The sequence below is a fragment of the Syngnathoides biaculeatus genome, chromosome 13 (assembly GCF_019802595.1).
Source record: "Syngnathoides biaculeatus isolate LvHL_M chromosome 13, ASM1980259v1, whole genome shotgun sequence".
NCBI lineage: Eukaryota > Metazoa > Chordata > Actinopteri > Syngnathiformes > Syngnathidae > Syngnathoides > Syngnathoides biaculeatus.
The window spans coordinates 4,048,928-4,072,939 of NC_084652.1; the positions used below are offsets into that span (position 1 = coordinate 4,048,928).

Here is a 24,012-nt window from a genome sequence, read left to right on the forward strand (position 1 = left end):
ATTCTTCCTGACTAAATTCTTCTGCGCACAAGTTTTTCATTCTGGAACTTGATGGATTAATGATTAAAGTGCCACTGTCATGAAATGCATGATTTTTAGTATGTTATGAATGAAAACACGGTATGGACCCATTCGCCTTTTTCACCGCAAAATATGATTTTGACGTATATGGCCTTTTGTAACTCCCGCCGTGAAAATCCTCTCGAGGGATTTGTGTTTCGAGAAGAAGCAGGAAGTGACGTACAGGGCAATAACATACTCAAGCGATCTCGTCTGTTTATAATAGTTTTACCTGCTGGAAGGTAGCTCGTCGTTTCTTCGTGTTAGCCAAAATGCCGGCTCGTTGTACTGCTGGATATCGCTCGAACACTCGGGAGGATGGCTTCGCTCTTCATACTTTTCCAAAAGACCCGGTTCGTCGTGAAAAATGGATTGCACGGGCTCAAAGGACGAGAGCTTCATAATAATAATAGTTATGGAGGAGGGGGGGTATGTAATCCGTAAGTCAGGGGTGCTAAATGTGTCGATCTGCCACCCCGGCCTAAGCCGTGATTGCCGGGGTGGCTCACTGTGTCGCCGCGGTGGCTCATCTCCGCCGCGGAGGTGGATCGGACGGGGAGGCGGTTTGCCCGCGGCGTCGTTATCACTCGCGACCGCTGTTGCTCATCGTCGATGCGGAACTGGATCAGGCAGGGAGGTTTGGCTGGATGTTTGATCCGCTTATCATCTAAATATGGCTTGAAACGATAGGGTAATATTGCCCCGGTCACTTCACTCAGTTGTGAGATGTTCTCTTCTTCGAAAAGAGCTTCCGTGTCAGAAGGGGCGTGTTCGTCTCCCATAGTTGGGTCCGCCGCGTGTTTTTAATGGTTGTGCTGTGACATCACGGACAGAAGATGCAGCCAATATGGCCACCACGTGGATGTCGTCGAATGAGACTTCCGCAACTTTCCGCATGGATGACTCGCTCTCCGCTCATATTTATTGTTTTGTATAGACATTGAAGTGAATAACGTTATATGTATTTTTCATTACAATATCTATTTTAGAATGTTTCTATGGATGACACCTGACCCTGAAGAAGTCAAAGTACTTTTTTTCAGACAGTGAAATATCACGTATGTATCTCGTTGCATAACACCCCGCCCTTATTCCGCTGGACTTGCCCCGCGCTTCGCAGTTTTGCTTCTTTATCATGGAGGCTATTTTGAGAAAAGCTGATCAAAAGACACTCGCGGTCGGATGCGGACTTTGGTGCTTTTTGGGCCCGCGTCCAAGCGGACTTCAACGCAAGTTGATATCCCGACGCAGTATTGATTATTTTAGCCTTCAATCGCGGTCAGCCGCTCGCTGCTAACGGTACAGGTGTAGGTGTGCGCTTCAAAGAGGACGCGCAAGGAATCACAAACGCTCCGGCGAAGAGTAGGAGAGCGAAAACGCTAAGTTATGAAACATATGCGCGCGGCGTCTGCGTTATTCGTTTGACATGAGCGAGCTAATGATGAGGAACGGAGGACATGTGAGAGGAACACTCCGGAACGCCGGCGGACTGTTTCTGCACTCGCCTTAAGCACAGGAAGAGGATGAAAGCCGCTAATAGCGCCCCCACAGAAATGCAGTGGCCCAGGTAGTTGATGATCAGCGCTATCTTGTAATGCATTGGATACATTCTCTGCAAGATAAACAAAACAAACAAAAACCACAAACACATTAAAATAAGACAATGCATTATTTTTATGTTTTTTTGTTTTTTTTTTTTTTTTTTTATGAAATGAATTGAAATGCTCTCGCCCCACGTCAGCAGATCGGCTAAGCGTCACAGCTAGCGGACATCTCGGCTAGACTTTTTGAAGCGTGTCGAACTTGCTGACTTTGTTTTTGCAGGAGCATTTGAAACAGCGTCGTGTGAACACAAATATCAGTCTATTATTATCTATTATTTGCAGGAGTAAAATTAAAAAAAACGTTACGTTAAACAAAAGTGAACAGCCAAAGGGACAGAACGCGTCGGTCGCACTTTAAGCACACGCGACGCTAAGCAAATTCCGTAATTTCTGACCTATAAGGCGCGACTTTTTTCCCCACATGCTTTGAACCCTGCGGTTTATGCGGTGATGCGGCTAAATTTTTTTTTTCGAACGGCCTGCAAGGGGGTGCTCGAGCGGAAAAGGCAAGAGGGAGACCGGTGGAATATATGTGCCGAGGAAGTGACTTTTACCGGTCCGGCACCCTGTTAGCGCTGTCTCAGTGATTTTTAACCAGTATGATTTTTTTTTTTTTTAACCGGCTCTGTTCGCACGGTGCTAGCTTTAGCGTTACAGCGGGGGCAGTAGCGTTAAACTCTCTCTATACCGTCTTTGCTTGTAAATATCTCGAAATATGTCGTTTTTCAATGTGGGCACTTTCGGCTTTTACACAGCTGCGGCGTGTGTATGTACCAAATGGTATTTCCTTTGCAAATGTACTGGGTGAAGGCGGCACAGTGACTCAGCTGGCCTCACAGTTCTGAGGTCCCGGGTTCAATCCCAAGCCGCCTGTGTGGAGTTTGCATGTTCTCCCCCCGCCTGCGTGCGTTTTCTCCGGGCCCTCCAATTTCCTCCCACATCCCAAAAACATGCAACATTCAATTGCCCGTAGGTGTGATTGTGAGTGCGGCTGTTTGTCTCGATGTGCCCTGCGATTGGCTGGCGCCCAGTTCAGGGTGTACCCCAACTCCTACCCGTTGACAGCTGGGATAGGCTCCAGCACTCCCTGCGACCCTCGTGAGGATAAGCAGCTAAGAAAATGGATGGATGTACCGGGTGAGGCTTTTAACGAGGTGCGCTCTGTAGGCCGGGAACTACGGCACTACTACGGGCAGTACGTCGCGCTTGCTAACACGACTTGGTACGGATCCGCCTATTTATGCACGATTAACAAAAATTTCAGACAAAATTGACAGAAACGGGCAAGGAGTGGAAATGCCTCACATCCTACCCAAACGTCGACTTCGTGGAACAAATAAATGACTCCGATTTGTATCTTTTATGATGTTTTGTTCAGTTTTGTTCGCCGAGGGAAGCAAAGAAACTGCACAGTCAGTTTCTTGTGCTCGCTGATGATTGCCAGCAGCTCGGCGCTCGTCACCCCTCGCTTTTCTACTCGTTTTATTTCGCCACTGTCCAAAAAATACATAAAAAATACGGCCCCCCGTTCATCCGAGCTTGTTATCGCTGCTCTTTTTGTACGAGGGGAGAAAGCGAACACCACTGACACACTTCAAATGTCTAAATTTGTCCGAGGGTAAAAATGGGAGCAGGCGCCCGAAATACACTCGAGTCGGGAGACGCGACGAGAGGGGAACGGGCCTCGTGTTGCAGTCGGGTCTTACGCTCGGGCCTGCGGGCCTCGACTCATCCAGACACTGACACCGCATTCGGAGACGCGCGCAGGCATCCGGAAACAAAAACGTCTCGAGTGTTTAATTGCGCAACGCAAAAGAGACTACGCGGATCCTTTTCGCGTGGCGTCTCGAAAATACCACAAAAACCACACACTTACCTTCTCGTCTAAAATGGGCACGCAGTTTGAATAATTGCTCTTTAGCGCCCATGTGCTGTTTTCCATGCATTCCCTGTACGCGCTTCCTGGAAAGAGACGACAATGGAATTATTGCAAACAAGCAAGACGCCAAGATGTACGCTTCCTCTGGCCGCTGTTTGCATTCAGGTGGCCGAATTTCTCCCGCCGGAGTCACTTTAAAGGGGAAATCCAATGGTTTGCATGAAAAATGTATCCAATAGGTCATGTAATATGTACTCTATTTTGACAATGTGATGTTAAATCCCCTCTCATTTAATAGTTTTGAGAAGATTTTTATCGACAATTACAAATTTTCAGGGGTGCTGCCATTTTCGCAAGTCACATGAGTTAGGTACCGTGCTCCAACAAAGGCTCAATTACACGGGACAGCATTTATGCCCAGTGCCGATTTCTTGTATTTATCCTCATCTGATGAAGAAATAGCTGTATCGGTTGATTGGGAAGACGGAGGAATACCGTACACACTTGAGCCTTCCGTTAGCCACGGACGCCGAAGCTAGGCTAAAGGCCTCCGCCGCCACCGAAGGCAGGCCACGAGCTCCGGCGGCGGGCCGCGAGCTGAGCTTCGACGTCCGGGGAGGCTTTGAGCCGCGCTTCGGCGTCCGGGGCTAATGAAGTGGGCGGCGGCGGGCCACGAGCCGAGTTTCCAGGTGGCGGAGGCCATTAGCCCAGGATGCCGAAGCTAGGCTAAAGGCCTCCGCCGCCACCGAAGGCAGGCCACGAGCTCCGGCGGCGGGCCGCGAGCTGAGCTTCGACGTCCGGGGAGGCTTTGAGCCGCGCTTCGGCGTCCGGGGCTAACGAAGTGGGCGGCGGCGGGCCACGAGCCGAGTTTCCAGGTGGCGGAGGCCATTAGCCCAGGATGCCGAAGCTAGGCTAAAGACCTCCGCCACGAAACGAAGCTCGGCTAAAGGCCTCCGCTGCCTGAAACCTCGGCTCGCGGCCGCCGCCGGAGCTCGCTCGTCAGACTCCGCATCATTTCGCCCAAAGAACCATCCGAATATTCAACATTAATTACAGCCACAGGTTCAAATCTGTATGGAAGTATTCCTCCGTCTTCCCGATCAACCGATACTGCTATTCCTTCATCAGACGAGGATAAATCCAAGAAATCGGCGCTGGGCATAAATGCTGTCCCGTGAAATCGAGCCCTTGTTGCGGCACGGTACACGTCCCACGTAGGTCATGTGACTCGCAAAAAATGGCAGCGCCCCTGAAACGTCGTAATTGTCCACAAAATTTTTCTCAAAACACGATTAACTGAGTGAGGATTTAGCATCACATTGTCAAAATAGGGTACATATTCCATGGCCTATTGGATACATTTTTCATGCAAAGCACTGGATTTTTCCTTTAAGTGAGTCATCATTTGTGACAGGGTGACGCCGTTCGGAGAAAAGTAAGTGGCAGGAAAGACCACCGCCAGGGTCAAAGTTTCGCAAGACGACATGCCGACTCTTACACGGAATCCCAATTCTGCTGTGTTTATGTATTTCCTATTCATCACTAAGACATGTAATCCCCCATCCCCCACCCGTGAGTCACCGCTTATCTTTTAAAACCCTACTATAAACTCCCAGTGGAAGGTGTTTTTTTTATTTATTTATTTTTTTACCCCCAGTGTGCAATTCCTCAAAGCCACTCAGCTCTTTATCTCTTCAAACAGGGCGCATAGGCAATGCGAGCGCATTTGATCTGGGCAGCCATGCAATTCTAAAAACAAATTACAGCTACCACTTGTGAGGAACGGGACCTCGCACTTTCCTTTTTCGTGGCAAATCCTCAAAAAAAGGGGTCAAAATAAAATTGACACCATGCGCTATAAGCAGACGTTGGAGCCAATGCTTTTCCCCGGAATTGTCCATGCTTGTCGCCAATGTTAGCTCTTAAGCTGCGCAACTGCGCACTTGCGCACTCTCAGCGCAGAAGAAAACAGATCCAGCGCAGTTTTTTTTGTAAACACGGCAGCACACTGCCTGTCACAAAGCTCTGCTGGTCGACCACACTGGGCCGCACACCCTACTTCCTAGTTTACCTGACGCCGCCCCCCCCCACCCTCCATTTTAAAGGGGTACACTCATAATTACAAACACCGGGGTATGTAAATAATAGAAGGGTAAGTGGTGAAACTGGATGAGATTTTCTAATCTAGTAAAAAATAAAAGAGTCTGATCTGAAGCCAAAGTAGAAAGTACAGGATGAGATGGTGTATAATGTTAAAAAGCCCAAAAAGCTAATTCTGTATTTGAAATATAGGAGGCAACATTAAAGGTTCATACTTTAAACAGTTTGGGAGCATTCTGCAAGCAATAATTCAGAAAACAGACGGGGATATCATTGTGAGTTAAAAAAAAAAAAAAAAAAAAATCAAACAATGTTGGAGGCGACATTTCAAATTTATAGTTAATAGTTGGCTTGGTATGTATTTGTATTGTAATGTATTTTTTTGCAAAAACACAAAAATTGTCCTTAAAAATGTTCTGATGGGAATGTAATCTGAACCTTTTAATGAGCCACTGATTGACCGCAGTGCATTTGTCTGATGTTGCTCACAGTGGTCAAAAGGGGGCGCTCACGGACATAGTGTGTTTGCTCAGATACGTCGAAAATTAAGAGGGAACGTTGCTTGTTGCCAACCTCTCTCTTCTCGGCAGGTCTTGAGAAAGACATGGCTGGGGGCGAAGTGGCAGAATCAATTTTTCTTTCCCATCGTGTCCTTTCAGAATTCCGTTGACTTTTTGAATTTGCGGTGCTTAACATGTCAACAAACACCACTGGAAGCTGTGACCAGCCTGAGCTACGGTCGCAGTAAGTGCTAAAACAAACAAAAAAAAATCCCTAGGCCAACGATTTGTGATGACAACTCAACAAAAAGGCATGTTTGAGAAAACGACACGGGCGCACTGATAAAATTTGATGTCAAGCTGGAGGCCACAAAATATCATCCCATCGGGCCACTATTGTCCCACCAGCCGCAGGTTTGAGATTGATGTGAACAATCAAAGGATCCATTAGTGATTTTAATGAGCCATTCTATGCAATTAATTTCTTTAACTACAACTTTTTTTTTTTTTTTTTAATGAATACCCAACAAGCTTTGACTTACAGATGTGCCGACATTTATTTTGAAATCAGGGAAGAAAATTCAGTTTTGTTTTGTATTTCAGGAAGAAGAAAGTTGAGAAGTAATTATCCTGGAATAAAAGACTGCACAGTCTGTCAGGTGTGACTGCGAATCTCACCCTGCTCAGTTTGTAGCGGTGTGAATGAACCGTTTCAGTTAGCGCACGGGTGTCCAACTCAAGGCCCGGGGGCCGGATCTGGCCCGCCGCATGATTTTATGTGGCCCGCGAAGGCAAATCACGTGCGTCAACTTCCGTGATTCTTGCTAAAATCTGTACAAAATTTCAAATTCTTCTATCGTAAATGATAACATTAAGATATCGCAAGCATTTTTTTTGTATTATCAAACATCAACAGTCGTTGAAAAATCCGTTATCCTTGATTTCTGGTTCCAAAACTGGTTAATACATTTCATATGTAAATTCGATGAGGCGACTAAACAATTCATAACGGCCCTTTGACGGGAACCGTAACAACAATGTGGCCCGCGGTAAAAATGAGTTTGACACTCCCGAGTTAGCGTATGTTGCTCTCCGAGTCCTCAACCGGTTTCTTCCGGTCAGTACAACAAACAGTAAAAATGTACTGCGTTTCCTCGCAGAGATATGCGGGAATTTATTGATTCAACTGCAGATTGGGAGACGTAACGTGCGGGCAAGAAGAGGGAATAATGTGATTAGCAAGTAGCATAGCTTGATTTTATGTACAGCACTGTAAAATACACGCTTGTGAAAACCTGCGGCTTTGTGCAGTGGGATAAAGGAAGTCCAAAGTCAGCGGCGTGTACCTCTTCGGCGTGAATTATGAGCAAGACCACCGAGGTGAGGGTCTCTCGTGGTGGGCAATTTCGCCAAACATACGGGACGAGTACTGCATGTGCGTGGTTTAAATGATGGAGATGTGTAGTGCGTTTTCTGCATCTCGTGTACCCCCCGCCGTGTTTCTCTGATATTCCGGACTCGTAGAAGAGGGATGCAGGACATGCGAGACGCATAAGACTGCTTCAGGCTGATGCCCGATAGTTCCAGCACGATAGTTCCGCGTGGAACAGGAAATGTAACTTAAGTCATGCTCGAGCAAAAAAAAAAAAAATAATAATAATAATCTACTCGGCAAAGGAAATACAGCAAAGTTCTATTTTCTGCCTAGCGGACGTCATCGTCTGCAAAAGTGTATTTGCGGTACCTCCAAGTTGCCAACTCATTTGAATTGCGAATGTTAGCGCAGCATAAACAAAACCAAAAAAGTGGCATTAAAGCGGTGTTGAGCTCATTAGAAGGCGCCTGAGGAATAAATGTCATCGATGTTGTTTTATGGCATCATAACTCTTTCTGCTAATGTTGCGCTTCTCTGACGTACCGTAATTCCCGGCTGACAGAGCGCACCTGGTTACAAGCCTCACCGAGTACATTTGTAAAGGAAATACCGTTTGGTACATAGATACGCCGCAGCTGTGTAAAAGCCGCAAGTACCCACATTGAAACAACCAATATTTACATTTATTATTTTTTAAAGACGGTACACAGAAAGAGTTTAACGCTAGTGTGGTGCTAATGCCAGCGCCGTGCTAAAGTTAATGCTAACGCTAACAGGACCGGTTAAAATAAAACTTACTGGTAAATATCACTGAGATACGCCGGTAACGCAGCAGCAACATGCTAGCGCGGTGCAAATGCTAACGCTAATGCTAACACCAACGCCGCGCTAAAGCTAGTGCTAACGCTAACAGGGCTGGTTAAAATAAAACTTACTGGTAAATATCACTGAGACACCCCAGTAACACAGCAGCAACATGCTAGAGCGGTGCTAAAGCTAGTGCTAACGCCAGCACCGCGCTAAAGCCAGTGCTAATGCTAGCATCACGATAATGCTAACAGGGACAGTTGAAATAAAACTTACCGGTAAATATCACTGAGACACGCCAGTAACACAGCAGCAACACGCTAGCACAGCGCTAACAGGGCCGGTAAAAGTCACTTCCTCGGCACATACATTCCACCGGTCTCATTCTTACCTTTTCCGCTCGAGTGCCCCCCTTGCGGCCGTTAGAAAAAAACGCACAAATTAGCCACCTCATAAACCGCAGGGCTGAAAGCGCGTGAAAAAAGTTGCGGCTTGTAGGCCGGAAATTACGGTAAGTTCCTAAAAAGAAAAACTGTCGTCCTCTTACGAGCAGATATCTCTTTGAGACTGATGTTGTGGCAGATTTAAAGGGAATGAGAGGAGCCAATTTGATTGGCGGTTGCTTAAGTCGGCTCCAAAAACACCTGCAGAGTGCCAACTCCGGTTTAACCCACCTTTGGGGCATAGTTGTGCCCCCCTACTCCATTCATAAAAATGGAGATATTGCTAAATTTGGGGCCACTCCTTAAAATAAATGTTTTAAAGTTAATCAGGAGACCAGTTTATTAGAGTAGTAGTTGGGTTTAGTTTGGTCAAATGAGTCAACAAATTTGATGTTCTGCCAAAAGCAGATGACTAGCTTGACTAGACATGGGACTTGAGCTTGAGGCACTTTTGACACAGGCCACAAATCAGTCCTGTCAGACTACTATCCCAGTTTTTCCGAGTTGAAAGTCGGAACCGTCCGACTTCCCGCATCAAAGTGACTGACCTAACCCCGCTGACGCGTAGGAACGGCGAACGTTTCCCGACGTGACAGCTACTATCAAGTCAGCGCGACTGTGCTAACGGCAGACTGGCATCACTTCAAAATCCACCAGCCGGTCTGGAAAAAAAACCTGATCCCTCCGTCCCCCCCCCCCACCTCCATCACACACCAGTCAGCGTTTCACCGCACATTCCTTTGCCACACGCAGCTGACTTGACATGAAAACACACAAAAAAAGGGAGCATTGAAGTCGTCGGGAGCTAATTTTAGCGACGGCCCGCGTTTCCTGGAGTCGCGGCCTTCTGGAGGCGACTATCACGCCGCGTTTGTGAAGGCAAGCAGAGCCGGTGGTGAAAAGGGGGGGGGGGGGGAGGTGGTCTTCCACTGACGCACGGCTAATTCCCTGGCGCTGGTGCAAGGCAAATGCATTTCTAATCATCTGCACACGACGTGCGGTGCGGCAGTACTCGTGCTATTATCTTTTTGGCGCCACTTTTCGCAAGTCACGTCGTACAGCGCGGGGATGTTTAGTTGTCCCGCGCTGGCACCGACAGGAAGCGCCGTCGCCAGCTCCTTCGCGCCGCCTCCGCCTTCCGTCCTTTCGCGCCTCCGCGGGACGCGCGTTCGCGCTAACACAACTTGCGATCCGTCCAATTATTGATTCTGAGAAGCCGGGGAGCAAATCCAGTTGCTGGTGTGAAAACAAGCTAATAATAATAATAACAATATAATAAATGGGGGTGCACATTAGTGTTAGCCAAGCGATCAGGCAAGTGGCTGGCGGCGGAGATGTCAATGTGGCGACGAAGGGGAAATGGGGTGCGACTTCCACATCTCAAAATGCAAGAAATGGTGTGAAAACTGTGATATTACGCTATATCCATGGGGGGGGGGGGGGGTCTGGTGGTCTGCCTCACAGCTTTGAGATCCATGTGAACGTAACTATACAGTGAAGAAAATAAGTATTTGAACACCCTGCTATATTGCGAGTTCTCCCACTTGGAAATCGTGGAGGGGTCTGAAATGTTCATCGTAGGTGCAAGTCCGCTGTGAGAGAGATCATCGAAAAAGAAAAATACAGAAATCACAATGTATGATTTTTTTTAACAATTTATTTGTGTGATACAGCTGCGAATAAGTATTTGAACACCTGAGAAAACCAATGTTAATATTTGGTACAGTAGCCTTTGTTTGCAATTACAGAGGTCAAACGTTTCCTGTCGTTGTTCACCAGGTTTGCACACACTGCAGGAGGGATTTTGGCCCACTCCTCCACACAGATCTTCTCGAGATCAGACGGGTTACTGGGCTGGCGCTTACAAACACGGAGTTTCAGCTCCCTCCAAAGATTTTCTATTGGTTTTAGGCCACGCCAGAACCTCGATTCTTACGGAAGCCACTCCTTCGTTTTCCTGGCTGTGTGCTTTGGGTCATGGTCACGTTGAAAGACCCATCTTCAATGCTCTGACTGAGCGAAAGAGGTTGCTCCCCAAAATTTCACAATACATGGCCGCGATTGTCCTCTCCTTAATACGGTGCAGTCGTCCTGTCCCATGTGCAGAAAAACACCCCCGAAGCATGATGCTACCACCCCCACGCTTCACAGTAGGGACGGTGTTCTTGGGATGGAACTCATCATTCGTCGTCCTCCAAACACGGTTAGTGGAATTATGACCAAAAGGTTCCATTTTGGTCTCATCCGCCCACAAAACTTTCTCCCATGAGTCCTCTGTGTCATCCAAATGGTCATTGGCAAACTTAAGACGGGTCTTGATGTGTGCTGATTTAAGCGGGGGAACCTTCCGTGCCATGCATGATTTCAAACCATGACGTCAACAGTCACCTTGGAAACGGGGTTCCCAGCTGTTTTCAGGTCATTGACCAAGTCCTCTTGGGCAGTCCTGGGCTGATTCCTCACCATTCTTAGGATTATTGAGACCCCACGAGGAAGAAAACTTGCATGGGGCTTCACTCCGATTGAGATTGACCGTCGTGTTCAGCTTCTTCCATTTTCTCATGATTGCTCCAACAGTGCTTGGCAATTTCTCCGTAGCCCTTTCCAGCCGTGTGGAGTTGTACAATTAATTCTGTCTCTGGTGTTTTTGGACAGCTCTTTGGGTCTTGGCCATGTTACAAGTTTGAGTCTTACGAATTGTACGGGGTGGACAGGTGTCTTTATGCAGCGAGGGACCTCACACCGGTGCATCTGATTCAGAATTCTAGCTGATAGACAGGTGTTCAAATACTTATTTGCAGCGGTATCACACAAATTAATCATTTAAAAAAAAAATCAGACATTGTGCTTTATGGATTTTTCTTTTTAGATGATCTCTCTCACTGTGGAAAATTTCAGACCTCTTCATGATTTGTAAGTGGGAGATCTTGCACTATAGCAGGGTGTTCAAATACTTATTTTCTTCACTGTATGTGCTGTTTCGTCTATTCGGTGCAAGCCCTGCGACTGGCAGGCAAACCAGTCCAGGACGTACCTCGCTTCTTCCCCAAAATGTTTTTGCATCCACCTCACCCTTGACCCTACTCGGGATAAGCGGTGAAGAAACCGAATCGATGATCAAATAACGTTCGACCACGACGCCAACAGTCATCCAAAAGCCAAATCATGCAAAACGCTCGCTTTCAGCGCTCGTCGATGTTGCGTGGTCCGTGTCAGCGGTCAGAATGTGTCTTCTCCTCTTTGGCGGGTGACGAGTCAGATCCGCAGCCGAGCGCCGGTCACAGGAGGCGAGTGCGACTCAAGGGGGGGATGCTGTCGCGCTGACGAAACCAAATGGAAAACTGCATATAATCACACCTTCACAACTTGACGTGGAAATTAGGATTTGTTAGGAAAACGCATTTTCAAGCTGCTACTTTCGATGGCAAGACAGCATTTTTTTTTTTCCAACGGCCGCAAGGGGGCACTCAAGCGGAAAAGGTAAGAGTGAGACCGGTGGAATATATCTGCCGAGGAAGTGACTTTTACCAGTATGATTTTTTTTAACCGGCCCTGTTAGTGCTGTGCTAGCGTTGGTGCTACGCTAGCGTCTTGCTGTGTCTCAGTGATTTAACCGGTATGTTTTTTTTTTTAGGCGCAGTGCTAGCGCCGCACTTGCATGTTGCTGCTGTGTTACTGCCGTGTCTCAGTAATTTAGGTATGTTTTTTTTTTTTAATTGGCCCTGTTAGCGCTGCGCTAGCGTTGGCGCTGTGCTAGCGCGTTGCTGTTGTCTCAGTGATTTTTACCGGTATGTTTTTTTTTTTTTTTTTTTTAATTAATCAGCCCCGTTAGCGCCGCGGTAGCGTCTTGCCACTGTGTTACTGCTGTGTCTCAGTGATTTAACCGGTATGTTTTTTTATTTAAGCGCAGCGCTACCGTTAGCGGCGCACTATCCTGCTGCTGCTGTGTTACTGCCATGTCTCAGTGATTTATTTATGTTTTTGTTTTTTTTTAATTGGCCCTGTTAGTGCTGTGCTACTGTGTTACTACGGCTATTTTTTTTTTTTTTACTGGTATTTTTTATTTTTTAACTGCCCTGTGTTGTTGCTAGGTTAAGCTAAGCTAAGGTATTAAAACTTTGAAAACTCTGTGTACCGTCTTTCTTTGTAAATATGTCGTGTTTCAATGTGGGCACTTGCGGCTTTTCCACAGCTGCGGCTTATGTACGTACCAAATGGTATTTCCTTTACAAATGTACTGGGTGAGGCTTATAATCAGGTGCGCTCTGTAGGTACACGTTTTGTTAGCATTCCACTGTCACAAGCACGAGTTTGCGTGGTGGAGTCGGCAAAAGGTGGAAGGAGGCAAGGCAGGAGTGCGGGAGTCTCACAAAGCTTTTTAACTAAAAAAAAAAGAGAAAAAGGCAACAAAGTAGTTTATAGAATCAAAACATGAAATCATTGAAGTATAGAAAAAAAAAACAAAGTTCAAAGCAATAAAGAAAGACATGGAATACATCCACCACGGAAGGAAATATGATGTGACTAGTTTAACACAGCTAGCAACACCAACAATGGGCAGAACGAAAGCCGGGAACTAAATACCAGATGACGGACAACTGAGACGACAAGGCACACCTGAACAAGAATTTATTGAAAGCAATCTAAATTAATAAAATCGACTTCCGTACATCTAAGCTGGGCTGCAATGATATCACACCGTGCCTTGAAAACGTCAGCCTGAACCAGCGCTACCTGATCCCAACCACTTGTAGTCTTTACGCTGGGATCTGATTGGTCGCCTTTGTTTATCACTTCCTCACCGGCGCCTCAATTTAAGATGTCAGCCGCGAGCTTAACAGTCGAAAGCCCCGAGCCAAACAGGCCCACCCGGGATGAGGCCGGCTGGGGCTCGCAGCTTTGCGCGACCCCCCCCCCCCCCCCCCCCAACCTCGCACGAGTGAGTGTTCGAATCGCCGGTAGCCGCACGATGAAAAGGTTCACCGCGTTAAAAGTTGCATAACCAAAACGGCTCACGTGAGGCGACAAAAGCCGGGTGAAATCTAATTGAGCGCGCCCGGGCACAGAGTGAACTAGGCCACAATGGCGCAGCGTTGATGAAGTGATTCGCTAAGGCAGCGGGAACTGGAGCACGGCCAGAGCGCCGCACATGTCGGGAGACCAGGTGAAGACACACACACACACAAACTATCATATTGCAGTATTCATATGTGTACTTTTTCTTCAGCACAATTTGTGCAGTTGGATTTCACTTCCACCAACAACACAACCTGAGCAAAGTTACGATGCGTTCCGTGTTGTTTAGCGAATCGAGAAACATGGCTGCCAAACTCCATCTGTGCCAAGTGACGAAAAGAAAAATGATTTGCAATTCAGCATCGCGATCTACTACCTGGAATTCAAATTCGGTCGCAAATGGCTAAAATGACGCTAAAATGGAGGATTCCAACCACAACGTAGACCTTGATTATATTTTCAAGCGTGGTTGAACCGTCTATCCATTCATTTTAATTTTCCTTATTAACGTCACAATGGAGCTGCAGCCCAGCAACATCATTCTGCGCGAGAGGCGAGGTACACCTCAGACTGGTCGCCAGCCAATCGCAGGGCACATACTGGCGAGTCAGAATCTCCAATTGACCTTTCCGACCTGTCAATCACTCGTACAATAATAGCCAATCAGATAGCCCCGTTGTCTTAACCCCTGGCTTGACACGCCCCTCTCGGCGTGTTGTCCCACAAGCAATGCTGGTTGTCAGTAGCCGGCGCTTGGAAAAGTTCGTGTTATGAAGGAAATGGTCCTCAGATGCGCTTGGGGAACGTGCAATTCTGGTGAAAGATATCGTGCTGGGGTACAAGGGTGAACTTTCCAAGTAAAAAGTACTCACCCTGCTTTACATGCGCAGTAAGATTCCACTATTTTATCCTGTTGGATTTCAATATGAAGTTTGCGAGGCGTTATACTTTTTTTTTTTTTTGCATCATTGCTTACGTGAAATAGTTGAGACCTCTCTGATGCATTTGGCAAAAAACATACCCCAATATTATCTGGAATACGCGATAGAGAAATCGATTTCAAACATATTCTGTTCAACACGGACACGGCTAAGGGGGCGGAGCTTAAGATCACCATCGGAAATGTCCATTAATCTTAATCATTCATTTGGAATGAGGGAGGGAGCTGGAGTATCCGGAGAAAAGCCACACAACCAGAGGGAGAACACACAGTAGAGTACACATATGGGCCCACACGCAGCCCAAGCCGCGATTCGATCCCGACTGCGAGGCAGATGTGCTAACCGCTAGCTTATGAAAAATGACAGACTCGCTGCCAAAAATTCATGTAGCAAAACCGGCTTTGGGTGATTAGTTTTAATAAATTCTGCTACCAAGCCAGTTTTCATCTGCAAAATATGGGAAAGCAATGATACATATAAATATATATATATATTTTTTAATTGACCTTAAAATAAAACTATTTCAAAGGGGACTTTCCGTTGTGTTTAGGCACTCATAAAACCTCATAGGAAAGAAATTCATACAGAAATTCTGCACGGCCCTCAAAGGACGACGAAGTACTCTCAAAGCGGCTTTGATGACCCGAACCGGTCACCGCTCGCAGGCCACCCGGGCCGCGATGGCGAATCGGACCCCCGAGACGATCCAAGACGCCGTCTGAAACGCTGAATCATGTTTCCTTTTTCTACGTGTGCGCAGATGACGCTTCGATTGGCCCAAATCTGTGTTCTGTTTGTTTGTTTGTTTGTGAGCACGGTTCTGCATATAATAATTTGGCATATCTGATTACATTTTGGGACAAAACTGCATCTTCAGTCTCCTTGAGGACATTTTGCTCACATTTTCCTTAATTTTTGCACTGAATTAATCATGAGTCTTAATGACAAGATCCAAGCATGAACAGGAGGCGTCTGGTTATGAATGCGGGAAATTTTGGTGCATGTCCAAATTATGATTGCTTGAACTTGCAATCCAGTGAGTGGGATTTGTTATCATTGCAAGTGACATAAATATATTTACACACGGCCTGCGTGTCCATGTTACGTCCGCGATCAAAGTACTTCCTGTAGTTAACCAACATCCCCTTGAGGCGTTTTAGTGCATTTACTGGTTTTCGTCGAGTTGGTTTGGACTTTCTTCGACTTGCATTTCAAGCCATCCATCCATCTGTCATCTAACGGTTTTCCGGGTCGGGTCGCAGGTGCAGTAGCTTCAGTAAGGATACCCAGACTTCCCTTTCCCCAGCCACTTCTTCCAGAGGGATCCCAAGGCGTTCCCAAGACCCGAGAGACATAGTTTCTCCAGCGTGTCCTGGGTCGTCCTCGGGGTCTCTTTCCCCACTTGTGGCCACCGCCCAGCTCAGGCCGCACCCGACCCCTATGGCCCCTCTCACAGGCGGTGAGACCGTGGGAAGGGGGACTCACGTTACCCTTTCGGGGTGCGCCAGGCCGAGCCCCATGGGTCCAGGCCCGGGCACCAGGCGCCCGCCTTCGAGCCTCACCTCCAGGCCTGGCTCCGAGGGGGGACCACAGTGACCCGCGTCCCTGGCAAGGGAAACCAAGATCCAGTTGTCGTAGTCATCATCGGGATTTTGGAGTCGTACTTTGTCCTGGTCCCTCACCTCGCTCAATCGGTAACATATTCTTTGGTGTATTTGAAAGTCTATCAAGAGAATATCAATTTTTCCCTCAGTCTAGTGAGATTGACAGCAGACTCTGAATAATTACGGTCGTCTATCACTTTTTTACGAATCGGAAGAGATTTTTTAAAAATGGGGTGAAGTCAACCAAGTACAAAAAGATTATCGTCAGATCTCCTGTGAGGAGAGCTCTCTGCCGAAGGTACTTGGAACTATCATCTTTGCGTCTAGCCACAATGTCCAATCAAAGCTGAGGTCAGGTGTCAAATCAGCACTTTCCAAAAAAAAAAAAAAAATATATATATATATATAAAATATAAAAATAAAATCAGTGTTCTTGTGACCAGTTTTTCCACATTTCCGCTAATCAGTACTGTATTTGCTTTCCCGCCCCGCGATCCAGTTTCAACTTCTCGAGAACTAAAGCAAATCCATTCCAGCAGAACACGACGGAAAGGTCACTTTCATTCAAGTGAGCTTTTCGATGTCATAAGCCTCAAACAATATCGCTTGGAACCAACTGTCTTCCAGAATCTATTTTCACTCCCGTGATGATGCAGGAAGTGAGCTTTTACCCCCGGAGCCCGAGCGACCCAAACGAAATACATGCAGCGCGATGTCGTGAGAGTCCTTAGATGCCCTCCACCCCCGCCTTTGGATTATTGTTTCGGGTCGCGGGCCCAAATTCACGAGGCAGTGACAAAAGTTTCCACGGCCTAATTAGTTGCCGGGCGCGTTCTACGTTGCGATTCCTGTGCAGGTTAGAGAGGATAATAAAAGCAACGGGAGCAAAGAGGCTTGGAGTCTGAAAACCAAACAAAGCTACTCAGTAGACTTGAAAAAAAAAAGAGAGAAGGAAGAAAGAAAAGAGAGAAAAGAACTCTGATCATGTTTGCGCTAACAAGAACGACCACTTGGACGCAGGCTGCTAAATTAGTTCCTTGCTCGCTAGCTATCGACTGGCTAGCTGCGCTATGTTCTGAACAAAGAGGCGGAGGCTAACGTGTGAGTGTTATGGTTGAGGACTTTGAGCTACAGTACCACTGTCTTTGAGTAAATCATCCATCCATCCATCCATCCATCTTCTCAGCCGCTTATCCTCACAAGGGCCGCGGGGAGTGCTGGATCATATCCCAGCTGTCAACGGGAGTATATGTGCCGAGGAAGTGACTTTTACCGATGTGTTTTGTTTTTTTTTTTTTTAAACCGGCCCACACTAGCCCTAACCACTGTGCTAACATGTTGCTGTGTCTCTGTGATTTTTACTGGTATGTTTTTTTTTTTTTTTTTTTTAAATACTTGTTCATGTTCACTATGGAGGTCTCACAGAGACGAACACAACGAACGTCCGCTAGCATCGGCTACGTAACCCGGAGTTCCACCGTTAGTAACGCATGCGGACTAATCCCAGGGAGACTTTTCAGCATGGGGGGGGTACACCCTGAACTGGTTGTAAATCAGTGTACACACATTTAATCAAGCCAAATCTGAGTATTTGCCCCTTTTCCAATCAAAGCGGTAAAAGCTCGATTATCGGATGGATGTTTTTACAAGGTTAGACTGACGGATTCATCTGGAGTGTGGGTTGTTTTAAGGGACTAATTTGTCCTCAATCTGTTCAGAAAACAGTCGGGTCGAATATATTAAGTCTTAAACCTGTTGAATATTTAAAATAGTAAATCCTTGTGTGTGTTGAAGTACACTAGCCTGATGGTCGCTGATTGCTTCATCACATTTCAAAGGTAAAAGAAAAGTTTGACACGGTAATTGTCAGATCAGCTCTCAGTTATCACAACTTCTTTGATTTCTTCATCACTGTGTTTTCCTGCGGTCCGGACGCTCTTTGGCACTGCGCTGCCTCTCACAGGTCAGTCTTGTTACTACAAGAGACGTGCATTGGGGAGAGGAGATGCCTGACGATGTGTGATGTGTAGGAACACACAATGTTTATGATTTGAAATACCAGAGAGAAAAAAATTATCAGGACATATCATCTATTCAGCAATACAGTTTTTGAATGAGTCTGGAGACTGACTTGGGTACAGTCTCAATAGTCCACCGATATCAGCTTTATCAGAACAAAACTTTCAACACTGCCTTTCCCTGCATCAGGGTCATTTCAATGTACAATTATAATTGGTGCTGACCTCTCACCGAGTCATTTTTCAGGTGTGCTGTCACTAGTTAAAAAAGCCATGTTACACAAAGGATGGGCAGGTGCATCGGAATCACAGGCACTGGGAGGTGAGATAGATAACAGAAAACATGGCTTGAATGCGGTAACTTCCCCAAAACTAATAGTGAATTAGTTTCTGTTTATCTTCCATTAACACTTCCAATTCCATCACTTCAAATTTCACTTTGCGCTCCTACATTTTCCCCCGTGAAACCCGTCAGAGACACGTGCACCATCTTCAAACCTGTTGCATGCAATCTGTTACTGTGGGATTTGAGATCTTAGCGAAAGAGTAGATTGCACCCAATACACCCACGGACAGCACGCGGAATCCGGTACAAGGATTTAAGCGCCAGATATTTAAGATCTTAGCGATTCAGCTCCGATAGGAGCAATTAAGGACGCGCGTAGTGATTTCTTTGAAAATGGGCTATAATTTAATATCGGTAAGTGTCTACCCCGTTTAAAACATACTGCAGACGAGTTTGAGAGGGAATCTTGCTCGGTATTGATTTTTTTTTCAAGATTTGGGAAAACTTTTTCATGGAAGAAGTTTAAAAGGAGGAGGAGTCAGTCACCCGGAAGGCCACGCAAGAAAGGACAAAGGGAAGCGCATCTGACCGTCGCCGGGCCACGAGATGCGTATTCAATTTTTTTGCCAAGCGTCATTTAATAAGGCGGCCGCCACTCTGTAGCCATTCATGCATTTTATTGAGGACGTTATCAGACATTTCCCAAGATGGCGTATAACAAGGGCCAATAAGGTCTCCGGCAGAGACGCTAATGACTCACATGCTCCTCTTTAACTGTCCACTTTCTCTCCACGGCGGGAAATGACCGTAATACATTCTTCACCCCTACGCGGCGCATAAACGGCGGCCGGTCGCGCAATTTGCCGTCAGACGCTTTTTACCGCAATCGGTTGGTGAGAGACGAGGGCGAAAGTCAAGAGAGCTCCGATGGGAAGCCAATAAACCAAAAAATGCGACGGCGAGCATATCGTGCCGTCACTTTCCATCGATGCTCATCAGCCTTACAAAATTACATCACGTATGCATGCATTTATTCATATTTTAGTAAGTGGGCATTGCCTACATCTGTAAAATTTACACCTCACGAAATGCATTTACTGTCCGTTCCTGTCTTGCTTTGTGTTCAACTAAATGGCCGCAGATTTCCCAAAAAAGCAATAAACACTGCTTTCGATCACGACTTCAGAATGATCTCACAAAAAAAAAAAAAACAATTATAATCAATTCAAATTATGATTGCATAGTTACTCTCGGCGGCACGGTAGCGCAGCTCGAAAGCGTTGGCCTCACAGTTCTGAGGATCCGGATTCAATCGCGGTCCTCCCTGCGTAGAGTTTGCATGTTCTCCCTGTGCCTGCGTGGGTTTTCTCCGGGCACTGCGGTTTCCTCCCACATCCCAAAAACATGCAAGATTAATTGGACACTCTAAATTGCCCATAGGTGTGATTGTGTTTGTCTCCATGTGCCCTGCGATCGGCTGGCAACCATTTCGGGGTGTACCCCGCCTCCTGCACTCCCGTGACCCTTGTGAGGATAAGCAGCTAGGAAACTGGATGGATGGATACTAGATACTGAGTATCTAGCTATGCTAACAAAACAATTCAGTAAATACTCCTGCACTCATTTGGAAACAGAAACTAGTGGTGTTTGATGACGTCCCACATATAAACACCGTTGCCTCCAAAAGTGAAAAATGCTTTTATCGACTTTATGATCTCCCAGAAGTAGAAGTCGCAACGATTTATTGAACTTTTCACCTGTGTTGTCCGCAAAACGTCGGTCAATACGTGTTCATTTCTTACCATATTGCCACATTGCATCGAGAGATCTCCACTCATTTCCCAGTGGCCCAAGTAGAAATTCTTCAAAGAATCGTATTAAAAATGGAGGACGACAGGAACCGGTTTACCTGCAGGCAAAAGCTCGACAAAGACGCCTTGCAAGGCATAAAGCAATGTTTGAAGTCCGACAGAAAGACTTCCAACAACAACTTCAGCCCGTCTAAAGCGATGACGCCAACAAGGGAAGGAAAACTAGTTTGAATAATTGCGACTATGAAATGCAGCTAACCAGTGGATTGATAGCTAGTAAGCAGGAGAGGCTAATGCTGCAGACGACATATTGACTCAGGGCTCTTGAGCCCCTTCCTGTTTGCGGTAGTAATGGACACGTTGACAGAAGAGGTTAGACTGGAATCCCCTTGGACTATGATGTTCACAGATGATATTGTGATCTGCACTGAAAGCAGGGAGCAGGCAGAGGAACAAATAGAAAGAAATATGTGCATGAATGAGAGGGGCAGTGGGGAAAGAGATGGCGAGGGTGGATGACTTCAAATACTTGGGGTCAACAATACAGAGCAAATGGAAAGTGTGGGAAGGAAGTGAAGAAACGGGTCCAAGCGGGGTGGAACAGTTGCCCGAAGGTGTCTGGTGTTCTATGTGACAGAAGAGTCTCCCCAAGGATGAAGGGCAAAGGTTATAAAACAGTGGTGAGGCCGGCCACGATGTACGGGTTAGAGGCGGTGGCACTGAAGAGACAACAGGAAGCAGAACTGGAGGTGGCAGAAGTGAAGATGTTGAGGTTCTCGGTCGGAGTGAGCAGGTTGGATAGGATTAGAGGGACAGCCAAAGTTGGATGTTTTGGAGACAAGGTTCAAGAGAGCAGACTTGGATGGTTTGGACATGTCCAGAGGCGAGAGAGTATACTCATATCGGTAGAAGGGTGCTGAGGATGGAGCTGCCAGGCAAAAGAGCGAGAGGCAGACCAAAGGAAAAGGTTGAGGGAGGACATGAGGACAGTGGGTGCAAGAGAGGAGGATGCACGAGATGAGATGACGTGCAGTGGTGACCCCTAATTGGGACAAGCCGAAAGGGAAAGAAGAAGAAAAAGCTCTTTCTTTTCAAACAGTCCAAACAAAGGAACGAAGACGCTCGAGATCCAAATCAAAGTCCTCCGGTCTCGAGAAGTTGAGGCGAGTTCGGCGTCTGCTGTAGCCGATTAAATCCCGAAGACAACTCGGTGTGCAATGGCGGGTGAAATGTTGGCAACACACATTGAGCAAAGCCGGTGACCCATTCTCATGCGCCGCGGGAGAACGCCTTTACAGACGAGAGGCAGCCACCGGACTAAAAGGTTTTGTGTACTGAAATGTCGAAAATCGATCCAGTTGTAAATTTAGCATCTGAGTACCTGTAAGGGACGGACAGCGTTTTGAAGAAAAATACAGGTTCAGTATGGACGACTTTTCCACCGGAGAACGATTGCGAACAAAATGCATATTCTTCACTTACGGCCATGCTGTTTTGTTTTAAAAGTTCCCCAATGGCAAAAATGAGGACAAAGATTTTGTTTTGCACTTTTTAAAAATGGATTATGAAGAGACTCTAAATTGCCTTTGTGTGCGACTGGGAGTGTGAATGCTTGTTTCTCTCTATGTGGCATGCGATTGGCTGGCAACCAGTTGAGGGCGTGCGCCGCCTCCTGCCCAAAGATAGGTATGGAACCCTTGTGAGGATAAGCAGAACGGAAGATGAATGAATGTATACACGTTTTACATAGCAAAGTGGGATTTTTGGCTGGCCATTACACCTTACGTCATAGACGCCGTTGTTCACAAAAGAAAAAAAACAAAAAGATATCTGCGGATTAGAAAGTTAATAATACATAAAAATACAACCTCACCTAAACATGAAAACTATTCAAGTAAAATAAAGTGGGGCGTCTTAACATGTGAACGAGTTCCTCGCACAGCATTAGCTCGTTAGCTACATTGTTTTCCTGCATTTGAGTAGACTGACAGTGTGGCTTGTTCACACTGTTTGATATTAATTTCCAAAATGTGTAACCCAAACTGAACATTCGGCCTTACGATCACCACATCTGTAACACCAACTCTCACGCCAGCCCAAACTCAACCCAACCCAGGGGTGGTCAATGATCGCGGGAAAGACGGCAGCCAATGTTCCCTCTAAATTGTGCACCGCTGATGCGGTCTCTTCGCAGATATTCTGTGTTGCGCGCAAAAAAAATGAATACTAATCCAATGCAAATTAAAAGTACGACATACAGCTATTGCAATGTGTTTTAGAATGACCGCGTCCACCACCGCTGCTTTAGTTAGCAACACAGTCTGGGCAACGTAGAGCAAAGACGAGCTAGAGATGCTGCTTTTGTTTGCGTTCGATAATAATGGAGAAAGTTAGAAAAAAGATATGCTGTTGTTTTAAGATGCAACGACTGTCGGAGTATGTGAATAATCCAAGAAAAATTGGTTAAACTGGACGAGGTTTTTCTCTTTTCCGAACGGGAAAGGTCTGGTCCGAAGCCAAAGTAGAAAGTGCGGGATGAGATGGTGTGTAGTTTTAAATTTCCACCTTGGCCCAGCCTGATCCAGGATGAAAGCACAGACGATACAGTGCACAGAAAGATAATTCTGTATTTTAAATATAGGAGGCAACATAACATTAACCTTAAAACGGTTTGGGAGTATCATCACCACCACCACCACCACCCCTCGTCGGTAGCTCGCGAGAGGCTGGCTGCTTAAATAAGTAGATCTTGGGGTAAAAAAAAGTCTGGGCACCCCTAACCCTAACTCCAAACTTCCCTGCGCTAACCAAACACCAACCACACTCCCTAAACTAGATGTGCCTCATTTTAGGATGCACGGTACGTATTCCTACCGACCGCACACCCCAAAGAGACAAATCAAGGTCTGACACAATCAGCACCCAATTTCAGTTTCATACGAGCCACGTGATCCTCGTCGCTCATTTCAAACACGGTATAAAATACACGCAAGCAGCCCTTCGCGCGATGCTCCGCTGATATGACTCAGACTTTATTAATCCAGATAAGGGAATCAATATCAATCGTGACTCTTTGTGGAGCTGGCCAAAGAGGCCTCAGCGTGACAATGAAACGAGCGGTACGACACCGAGGCGGCGTTTATCCGAAGAGCGCTAATGCAATTCTGTCAATAATTAGCCACGGCTCGGCCGCCGAGCGGAAAGAAAAGTGACCGAGATACGGCTCGGCTTCGCAAAGCTGACAAGCGGGCACTTTGTCTGGCCCGAGGCTCGACAGACGCAAGATCACACGGCAGGGGGGAAAGAAAAAAAAAAATGAATGTTTTCAAACAGCTAAAAATGGCACGGTCGCAGTCTTGCCCATTTCATTTCATGCCGACTTAAAGAACTATAAATACGCAAAGAGGGACACAGGAAGCGTTAAAAATGCATAAACCTTTTACACCACTCTGCGTGCACATTAATATTTATATAGGCTCCGAGACATGGAAGGGAATTCGCATCCCCTTACCTGAGAGTTCAATCTCTTGAGTGTTTTCTTTTTGTTGCATAATTTTCCTTCCGGAGC

General features: G+C 46.4%; 1 protein-coding gene across 6 annotated transcripts in view; it reads right to left on the reverse strand.

Annotated features, from left to right (window-relative positions):
- The window catches only part of LOC133510532 (corticotropin-releasing factor receptor 2), a 56,774-nt gene that overhangs the window by 25,878 nt on the left and 6,884 nt on the right, over nt 1–24,012 (reverse strand). For all 6 annotated transcript variants that reach the window (XM_061838552.1, XM_061838553.1, XM_061838555.1 and 3 more), the window contains exons 3-4: nt 3,541–3,626; nt 1,566–1,672 (exon numbers count right to left, since the gene is read on the reverse strand). In XM_061838552.1, coding sequence (XP_061694536.1) covers nt 1,566–1,672; nt 3,541–3,626 — 193 coding nt within the window. The remainder of the gene's footprint in view (nt 1–1,565; nt 1,673–3,540; nt 3,627–24,012) is intronic.